The sequence below is a fragment of the Somniosus microcephalus genome, chromosome 13 (genome assembly GCF_052327205.1).
Source record: "Somniosus microcephalus isolate GS21.2 chromosome 13, FLI_Smic_1.0, whole genome shotgun sequence".
Taxonomy (NCBI): domain Eukaryota; kingdom Metazoa; phylum Chordata; class Chondrichthyes; order Squaliformes; family Somniosidae; genus Somniosus; species Somniosus microcephalus.
Genome location: NC_140999.1, coordinates 1,469,218 through 1,479,670, shown reverse-complemented (window position 1 = coordinate 1,479,670; position 10,453 = coordinate 1,469,218). Strand labels below are relative to the sequence as shown.

The following is a 10,453-nucleotide window of genomic DNA, read 5'->3' as shown; positions in this document are numbered from 1 at the left end:
GCTCTGGAATTCCCTCCTTTATGGCGCTCTGTAAAATCCACCTCTTTGACCAAGCTTTTGGTCACCAGTCCTAATGTCTCATACGGCTCGGTGTTTGATAACGCACCTTAGGGTGTTTTACTATGTTGAAAGTGCGACTTAAATACAAGTTCTTGTTATGATCAGGGAGTGGGCAGACCAGCTCTGGTGCCGTCTGACACCTGGAATGTCGGTCCTTCTGCGTGAAGTCCTGTGATGAGGAAGCATTGAAAGGTATCCTGTATTTCTCAATGAAATGGCAGGAAAACAACCAACAGTGGACCTCTCCCCGGGGCCCTCACACCTCCCCCCCCAGCTCCTCTCCCCGGGGCCCTCACCCCCCCCCCAGCTCCTCTCCCCGGGGCCCTCACCACCCCCCCCCCAGCTCCTCTCCCCGGGGCCCTCACCCCCCCCCCCAGCTCCTCTCCCGGGGCCCTCACCCCCCCCCAGCTCCTCTCCCGGGGCCCTCCCCCCCCAAGCTCCTCTCCCCGGGGCCCTCACCACCCCCCCCCCAGCTCCTCTCCCCGGGGCCCTCACCCCCCCCCAGCACCTCTCCCCGGGGCCCTCACCACCCCCCCCCAGCACCTCTCCCCGGGGCCCTCACCACCCCCCCCAGCTCCTCTCCCCGGGGCCCTCACCCCCCCCCCCCCAGCTCCTCTCCCCGGGGCCCTCACCCCCCCCCCAGCTCCTCTCCCCGGGGCCCTCACCCCCCCCCCCAGCTCCTCTCCCCGGGGCCCTCACCCCCCCCCAGCTCCTCTCCCCGGGGCCCTCACCCCCCCCCCAGCTCCTCTCCCCGGGGCCCTCACCCCCCCCCCCCCAGCTCCTCTCCCCGGGGCCCTCACCCCCCCCCCCCCAGCTCCTCTCCCCGGGGCCCTCACCCCCCCCAGCTCCTCTCCCCGGGGCCCTCACCCCCCCCCCCAGCTCCTCTCCCCGGGGCCCTCACCCCCTCCCCCCCAGCTCCTCTCCCCGGGACCCTCACCCCCCCCCCCGAGCTCCTCTCCCCGGGGCCCTCACCCCCCCCCCAGCTCCTCTCCCCGGGGCCCTCACCCCTCCCCCCAGCTCCTCTCCCCGGGGCCCTCACCCCCTCCCCCCAGCTCCTCTCCCCGGGGCCCTCACCCCCTCCCCCCCAGCTCCTCTCCCCGGGACCCTCCCCCTCCCAGCTCCTCTCCCCGGGACCCTCCCCCTCCCAGCTCCTCTCCCCGGGACCCTCACCCTCCCAGCTCCTCTCCCCGGGACCCTCACCCTCCCAGCTCCTCTCCCCGGGACCCTCACCCTCCCAGCTCCTCTCCCCAGGACCTTCACCCTCCACTTCCTCTCCCCGGGACCCTCACCATCCCAGCTCCTCTCCCTGGGATCCTCACCATCCCAATCCCAATCCCAGCACTGAAGCTTTGTTGCTCGAGGTTTGTGGGCGAGGACAGGGTGACCGAGATTCGCCCCCAACAGACCCGACATCAGAACAGATTCCATCCCAGTAGCTGCAGTGCTGTCGACATTTTATTTTGTTGTATTTTACATTTTTATCATAAATCCACACTGCGCAAATCCTGTAGTCCCAGCCAATGGGGCTCACTGAGCATTCTGAGAAACAGTAATCCACACCGCAATAAAAAGAAACAGAAGAACAGCAATCGCTTGAAGAGAATCCATTTTCCTCAGGCGTTAAGCTCAGTGTCTTTGCCCCGAAGCTGCCTGGAGAGCCCGCGGGGTTCCGGGGCCTGGCTTCCAGCCCACCCGCTGGCGGGGCACATTATCCGGCCGCCTGTTTGCACTTTACTCTCCCCCACCTTCCCTCAGCGGCCCATCCAGCTGCCGCTTGGGCGCCAGAGTCTCTGCCAGGCCCGGTGAGGCGTCCTCCGAGTCACCGCTGGCCCCAGTGGAGAGCAGGGTGGGGCTGGTGTCACTGGAGCCCGAGCTCAGGTCCAAGGTGGCGGACAGCGGGAAGCAGCCCTTTGGGATCGGGTCAAAATCCTCATCATCTTCCACATCCAGGGACTTGAGGATACCTAGCCCCAAAAAACAGAAGCAGAGATCAGCGAGAAGCACAAACACAGCAACCGGCCAACAGGCCTCGCTCCCTGCCTACTGACACTGCCCACTGACACTGCCCACTACCCACTGACCATTGACACTGCCCACTGCCACTACCCACTGCCCAGTGCCCACTGACACTGCCAGGCCTGAGCAACAGGCCTAACCATCACACCAATAAACCGGTCCTTTCAGCGGAGTAAGCCCCAGCCCCACCCCTCCATTGCCCAAGCCACCGTCCCCCCACCCCCCCATTCCAACCCCCCCCCCCATCCCAACCCCCCCACCCCCCAGGGAGTGTCTAATCTGGGCGCGTCTACCCGCACAGCGCAGTGGAGGTTAGGAAACATTCCCTGGGTGGATCACGGGCAGTAACCCACGCCCGACCATCCACGGCACAGCATCACACACAATGCCCATCAATTCACCAGATAGAGAGAAACTTCTGGCAGAATGTCACATTCCTGTGAATAACTGGAGCTAACTCCTCCTCCAGACTGATCTCTTTAAATCCCAGCCCATTGTTTGACTTTCCTTCCTCCTGGCGATGTGCTGTTTCCTTCCTGTCCCCAGAGCTCCTCCACTTGCTGGCATCGTTCCTCAGGCAGCCGTCATGTCCTGGCACCTCGCCCGAGTCCACACAGTGAGTGTTGCATCGAGTCTGCAGCACAGAAACAGGCTGCTCGGCCCCTCAGGTCCGTGCCGGTGTTTCTGCTCCACACCAGCTTCCTCCCACCCCTCCTCATCTCACCCTATCACCATATCCTTCTATTCCTTTCTCCCTCATGTGTTTAACCAGCTTCTCCTTAAATGCATCTCTGCTATTCACCTCAACTACCTGATAAGTATAACCTCTCAGTTCTGGTATTATCCTTGTGAATTTTTTTTGCATCTTCTCCAGTGCCTCGATATCCTTTTTATAGCATGGAGACCAGAACTGTGCACAGTGCTCCAAGTGTGGTCTAACCAAGGTTCGATACAAGTTTAACACAATTTCTCTGCTTTTCAATTCCATCCCTCGCGAAATGAACCCCAGGGCTGGGTTTGATGTTTTAAGGCCTTATTAACCTGTGTCGCTACTTTTAGTGATTTGTGTATCTGTTGCCACAGATCCCTCTGCTCCTTGACCCCAGTCACACTCTTTGGGCTCGAATTTCCAAGCCCCGTGGAGGCGGGTTTGGAGGCGGGAAAATTGCAGAATCGGGGGGGCAGGAACCCATCCCGCCCCCGTGCCAATGTCCCAGGAGGCGGGTATCCGACCTGTGCTGGGAGCCGCCTCCCCGAGGCAGGAAGGGGATTAGTGCCAATTAACTGCCTGTTAACTGGCAGTTTTTTGCCTAATCCCTATTTTTAGCCCTGAAGTGTGGGCTGTCCGACGGCTCCGAACCACGCCAAGTTAGCGAGGCGGACCATCGGTCTGCAGGGGTTGGAGGGGTCGAGATGTCCATTGTGCAGGTGAGTGATGGGTGCATGCGTGCAGAGGTAAGTGTGTGAGGTAAGTGTAAAGTGTTTTAATAAGTTTTACTTAGCTTTACTTTCTCCTGCAGGCTTCCTTCCTTCAGTTCTCGGGAGTCCCTCAGCTCACCGGCACAGAAAGCAGAATGGCCGCTGAACTGTCAAAAGCTGCAGCCTCTGCTTTCTGGTCTGGAGAGATCGCTAACTGAGTCTGAGCAGAAGGACTCAAGTTAGAAGACAGATTGTCAGTGTTGGACAGCTTCACAGAGCTGTCAAACGCTGACTTTTCATCTGTCAAAAGCTCTTGACAGATGAAATGTCAATCACTGACATCACCAGTAACCAAGTGTCCCTTAATTGGCCTGCTGAGCCCGCTGGGTGGGCTCAACAAGGTCAATCAAGGGAAAATAGCGTGGGTTGGCCACAAGTCGATGGAGGCAGGACTACAACCCAAAAAGTGGGAGTCCCGCCTCCATTGACAAAATCCAGCCCTTACTATCCAAGCAGTGTGTGGCCTCCTTATTCTTCCTACCAAAATGCACCACCTCACACATCTCTATATTGGAATTCATTTGCCAATTACACGACCATTCTGCGAGTTTCTTAATGTCTTCCTGTATTTTGTTGCAGTCCTCCTCTGTATTAACTACACTCACCAATTTGGTGTCATCCACAAATTTAGAAATGTCAGTGAGGCATTCAACTGTGGAGCAGCATAACTGACCCCGATCCTGCCCCCCGCGCTTACGCGCTCGACCCTGTCCCCCGCGCTTACGCGCTCGACCCTGTCCCCCGCGCTTACGCGCTCGACCCTGTCCCCCGCGCTTACGCGCTCGATCCTGTCCCCCGCGCTTACGCGCTCGATCCTGTCCCCCGCGCTTAAGCGCTCGATCCTGTCCCCCGCGCTTACGCGCTCGATCCTGTCCCCCGCGCTTACGCGCTCGATCCTGTCCCCCGCGCTTACGCGCTCGATCCTGTCCCCCGCGCTTACGCGCTCGATCCTGTCCCCCGCGCTTACGCGCTCGATCCTGTCCCCCGCGCTTACACGCTCGATCCTGTCCCCCGCACTTACACACTCGATCCTGTCCCCCGCACGCTTTTACACATACACAAGCGCACACTTCCCAGCACGAGTCTCTAGATACTGATCAGGAGTAAGAACCCTTGCTGATTTTCCCTCCCTTGCTGAAGGGTGCAGTGGGTAATTGCTGCCCTGGTGAGAGCTAACTCAGCACAGACTGGGATCCCCGAGTCAGAATCACACCGAGCGGTATCTCTATACGCAGTCACTGGGCGGGGTGGGGCGGGGCGGTGCACCCTCTCATGCTTCAGCACAACTTCTGATTGAAAGGTTAAACTGGGTAATTACTCTCTGAAAGATCAATTCCAAAATCAGTTAAACCCAATAAAGCAGAGAACAGCCGCTGGCCACTCGCAGACCTGGTGGTGACATACAGAACATGCTCGATCTGTCTGGGACAATCCTCCCGTCCCAGACACGCTCGACCTGTCTGGGACAATCCTCCCGTCCCAGACATGCTCGACCTGTCTGGGACAATCCTCCCGTCCCAGACATGCTCGACCTGTCTGGGACAATCCTCCCGTCCCAGACACGCTTGACCTGTCTGGGACAATCCTCCCGTCCCAGACATGCTCGATCTGTCTGGGACAATCCTCCCGTCCCAGACATGCTCGACCTGTCTGGGACAATCCTCCCGTCCCAGACATGCTCGATCTGTCTGGGACAATCCTCCCGTCCCAGACATGCTCGACCTGTCTGGGACAATCCTCCCGTCCCAGACATGCTCGACCTGTCTGGGACAATCCTCCCGTCCCAGACATGCTCGATCTGTCTGGGACAATCCTCCCGTCCCAGACATGCTCGACCTGTCTGGGACAATCCTCCTGTCCCAGACACGCTTGATCTGTCTGAGACAATCCTCCCGTCCCAGACATGCTCGATCTGTCTGGGACAATCCTCCCGTCCCAGACATGCTCGATCTGTCTGGGACAATCCTCCCGTCCCAGACATGCTCGACCTGTCTGGGACAATCCTCCCGTCCCAGACATGCTCGATCTGTCTGGGACAATCCGCCCGTCCCAGACATGCTCGACCTGTCTGGGACAATCCTCCCGTCCCAGACACGCTTGACCTGTCTGGGACAATCCTCCCGTCCCAGACATGCTCGATCTGTCTGGGACAATCCTCCCGTCCCAGACATGCTCGACCTGTCTGGGACAATCCTCCCGTCCCAGACACGCTTGACCTGTCTGGGACAATCCTCCCGTCCCAGACATGCTCGATCTGTCTGGGACAATCCTCCCGTCCCAGACATGCTCGATCTGTCTGGGACAATCCTCCCGTCCGTCACATTCCAACAGGAGCTGAAGATGTTCATCAACTAGTTTCCGCATCAAAAGTTGTGAAAATGGTTGTTCATTAATTACTTAAATCTTGCAATAATTAAACCGAAGTTTTGTGATTCTGAACATTTGAATTTATTTCCGACTCACAATACGGATTTACTTGATTATTTGATCCAAGTGCAGGTATTAAAGAAAAATAATTCCTGGGATGTGGCGTGGCCCCTGGTTACCCCGAGAAGGTGGTGCTTGCTCGACTCCTTGAACTGCTGCAGTCCATGCGGTGAAGTGTGAGAAGGCCGATTCTCAAGATCTCTTGAACCCGAAGATTCCTGTGTGTTTGTGTGACTCTCCTACATGTCCCGTATCTGGTTAAATGTCCGCGATACTATCCTAGGGGTCCCGTAGCTAGCTAAATGGGCCGTTAAGATCTGTGTGAAATGTACAGCTCCCCGGAACATACTTACTGCTGAATGCTTCCGGGTGTTGCTTTGCGAGTTTGTCCTTCAGAGTTCTACGGGGAAAAAGCAAACGACTGACTGATCAGACCCTGGAAAACATCCACACAAATTCTGCTGCCAAGCTTGGCCAGTTGTCTGAATCATTTATTGAGACTTCTTTTCATAGAATCATAGAAAGTTACAGCACAGAAGGAGGCCATTTCGGCCCATCGTGTCCGCGCCGGCCAACAAAGAGCTATCCAGCCTAATCCCACTTCCCAGCTCTTGGTCCGTAGCCCTGCAGGTTACAGCATCCCAAGTGCACATCCAAGTACTTTTTAAATGTGGTTAGGGTTCCTGCCTCTACCACCCTTTCAGGCAGTGAGTTCCAGACCCCCAGAACCCTCTGGGTGAAGAAATTTCCCCTCAAATCTCTAAACCTTCCCCCAATTACTTTAAATCTGTGCCCCCTGGTTTTTGACCCCTCTGCTAAGGGAAATCGGTCCTTTCTATCCACTTTATCCAGGCCCCTCATAATTTTATACACCTCAATAAGGTCTCCCCTCAGCCTCCTCTGTTCCAAGGAAAACAGACCCAGCCTATCCAGTCTTTCCTCAGAGCTAAGATTCTCTACTCCCAGCAACATCCTTGTAAATCTCCTCTGTACCCTCTCTAGTGCAATCACATCTTTCCTGTAATGTGGTGACCAGAACTGCACGCAGTACTCTAGCTGAGGCCTAACTAGTGTTGTATACAGTTGAAGCATAACCCCCCTGCTCTTGTATTCTATGCCACGGCTAATAAAGGCAAGCATTCCGTATGCCTTCTTAACCACCTTATCTACCTGGCCTGCTACCTTCAGGGATCTGTGGACATGCACTCCAAGGTCCCTTTGTTCCTCTACGCTACTCAGTGTCCTACCATTTAATGTGTATTCCCTTTCCTTGTTAGCCCTCCCCAAATACATTACCTCACACTTCTCTGGATTGAATTCCATTTGCCACTGTTCTGCCCACCTGACCAATTTATTGATATCTTCCTGCAGTCTGCAGCTTCCTTCTTCAGTATCAACCACACAGCCGATTTTAGTATCATCTGCAAACTTCTTAATCATACCCCCTATATTCAAGTCTAGATCATTGATATATACCACAAAAAGCAAGGGACCGAGTACTGAGCCCTGTGGAACCCCACTGGAAACAGCCTTCCAGTCACAAAAACACCCATCAACCATTACCCTCTGCTTCCTGTCCACAGACTCTGAATGCTCTGCGTTCCTGTACAGCAATGCTGCCTGCGCCCTCGTGCACTAAGCCAGGTGTACCAAAGGTTGCTTGTGATGAGCAGGGACCATGTCTGTATTTGCGAGGTGCACCTGCTCCCTCCAGTGGCATAAAGCAGTACCTCAGTGAGTGGTTAATGCAGGTATGCTCTGGCCAAACTACAAACATTTCTTCCGTTCCCCGCCGAAGGCACGGACTCTTCCTAGGGTACAGATTCCCTGGGTGCAACTGTCCGCCAGAGTATTGAACCCCGAATCACAGCCAGGTCCCGACCTCAATCGACACCCCACTGGACAGCGGGGGTGGGGGAGGGGCAGTGAGGGCGGGGGAGGGGCAGTGAGGGCGGGGGAGGGGCGACAATGTACCTGATTCGCCGGAAAATGTTGTCGAGATCCTTCTTCATGTCCACAAGCGCCCTCGTGTGGTGCTGGTACCGTTCCGTCATCTGGTTCAGCCTCATGCTCGACAGATTGTTGAAGTTCAGTAACATCTCGTTCGTCTTCTCAAAACGGTCCAGCCTGATAGAGGTGAAAGGTCGATAAATTGGCGACCCGGTCTGTGGGGGAGTCGTTGTGGTGATTTTACCCACCAATAGCCAAACACAGTAGCAACCGACGGCAGCAATATCCAAACACCTCCCTCTCAGCACCACTCGTTACAGTGAATCCCGTACCCCAGTGAGAGTCAGTGTGTGGGGAACCCGTACCCCAGTGAGAGTCAGTGTGTGGGGAACCCGTACCCCAGTGAGAGTCAGTGTGTGTGGAACCCGTACCCCAGTGAGAGTCAGTGTGTGTGGAACCCGTACCCCAGTGAGAGTCAGTGTGTGTGGAACCCGTACCCCAGTGAGAGTCAGTGTGTGTGGAACCCGTACCCCAGTGAGAGTCAGTGTGTGTGGAAACCGTACCCCAGTGAGAGTCAGTGCCAGTGGAACCCGTACCCCAGTGAGAGTCAGTGTCTGTGGAACCCGTACCCCAGTGAGAGTCAGTGCCAATGGAACCCGTACCCCAGTGAGAGTCAGTGTCTGTGGAACCCATACCCCAGTGAGAGTCAGTGTCTGTGGAACCCGTACCCCAGTGAGAGTCAGTGTCTGTGGAACCCGTACCCCAGTGAGAGTCAGTGTCTGTGGAACCCGTACCCCAGTGAGAGTCAGTGTCTGTGGAACCCGTACCCCAGTGAGAGTCAGTGTCTGTGGAACCTGTACCCCAGTGAGAGTCAGTGTCTGTGGAACCCGTACCCCAGTGGGAGTCAGTGTGTGTGGAACCCGTACCCAAGTGAGAGTCAGTGTCTGTGGAACCCGTACCCCAGTGAGAGTCAGTGTCTGTGGAACCCGTACCCCAGTGAGAGTCAGTGTCTGTGGAACCCGTACCCCAGTGGGAGTCAGTGTGTGTGGAACCCGTACCCCAGTGAGTCAGTGTCTGTGGAACCTGTACCCCAGTGAGAGTCAGTGTGTGTGGAACCCGTACCCCGGTGAGAGTCAGTGTGTGTGGAACCCGTACCCCAGTGAGAGTCAGTGTCTGTGGAACCCGTACCCCAGTGAGAGTCAGTGTGTGTGGAACCCGTACCCCAGCAAGAGTCAGTGTCTGTGGAACCCGTACCCCAGTGAGAGTCAGTGTCTGAGGAACCCGTACCCCAGTGAGAGTCAGCGTGTGTGGAACCCGTACCCCAGTGAGAGTCAGTGTGTGTGGAACGCGTACCCCGTGAGAGTCAGTGTCTGTGGAACCCGTACCCTAGTGAGAGTCAGTGTGTGTGCAACCTGTACCCGAGTGAGAGTCAGTTTCTGTGGAACCCGTACCCTAGTGAGATTCAGTGTCTGTGGAACCCGTACCCCAGTGAGAGTCAGTGTGTGTGCAACCTGTACCCGAGTGAGAGTCAGTTTCTGTGGAACCCGTACCCTAGTGAGATTCAGTGTCTGTGGAACCCGTACCCCAGTGAGAGTCAGTGTCTGTGGAACCTGTACCCCAGTGAGAGTCAGTGTCTGTGGAACCCGTACCCCAGTGGGAGTCAGTGTGTGTGGGACCCGTACCCAAGTGAGAGTCAGTGTGTGTGGAACCCGTACCCAAGTGAGAGTCAGTGTCTGTGGAACCCGTACCCCAGTGAGAGTCAGTGTCTGTGGAACCCGTACCCCAGTGGGAGTCAGTGTGTGTGGAACCCGTACCCCAGTGAGTCAGTGTCTGTGGAACCTGTACCCCAGTGAGACTCAGTGTCTGTGGAGCCCGTACCCCAGTGAGAGTCAGTGTCTGTGGAACACGTACCCCAGTGAGAGTCAGTGTGTCTGGAACCCGTACCCCGGTGAGAGTCAGTGTGTGTGGAACGCGTACCCCGTGAGAGTCAGTGTCTGTGGAACCCGTACCCTAGTGAAAGTCAGTGTCTGTGGAACCCGTACCCCAGTGAGAGTCAGTGTCTGTGGAACCCGTACCCCAGTGAGAGTCAGTGTGTGTGGAACCCGTACCCAAGTGAGAGTCAGTGTCTGTGGAACCCGTACCCCAGTGAGAGTCAGTGTCTGTGGAACCCGTACCCCAGTGAGAGTCAGTGTCTGTGGAACCCGTACCCCAGTGGGAGTCAGTGTGTGTGGAACCCGTACCCCAGTGAGTCAGTGTCTATGGAACCCGTACCCCAGTGAGAGTCAGTGTCTTCAGAAAGTGTTGAGGATTTATTGCGGATATTACATTAGTTGTGACACGTCCCCTCCCCTGAGCTGCTGGCTGGGTCCAGGGCCTGGGGCAGGACTGCCAGCTCCCCCAGTACTCACATGTGTCTCTGTGCCTGGACAATAGCATTTACGTCCTCGCGGTTCACCATGCTCAACATCCTGCTGCAGAACATTCCCGAGGCGGAGGCCTCCATCCCTCCCCGGCCTGGCAA

At 56.5% G+C, this 10,453-nt stretch overlaps 1 protein-coding gene across 1 annotated transcript in view; it reads right to left on the bottom strand.

Moving 5' to 3' along the window:
- Positions 1 to 1,502: 1,502 nt before the first annotated feature.
- Positions 1,503 to 10,453, bottom strand: part of kxd1 (KxDL motif containing 1) — a 46,325-nt gene continuing 37,374 nt past the window's right edge. Inside the window, exons 2-5 of the mRNA XM_086004315.1 lie at positions 10,341 to 10,446; positions 7,957 to 8,109; positions 6,336 to 6,382; positions 1,503 to 2,024 (exon numbers count right to left, since the gene is read on the bottom strand). Coding sequence (XP_085860441.1) covers positions 1,792 to 2,024; positions 6,336 to 6,382; positions 7,957 to 8,109; positions 10,341 to 10,435 — 528 coding nt within the window. The 5' untranslated portion in view covers positions 10,436 to 10,446 and the 3' untranslated portion in view covers positions 1,503 to 1,791. The remainder of the gene's footprint in view (positions 2,025 to 6,335; positions 6,383 to 7,956; positions 8,110 to 10,340; positions 10,447 to 10,453) is intronic.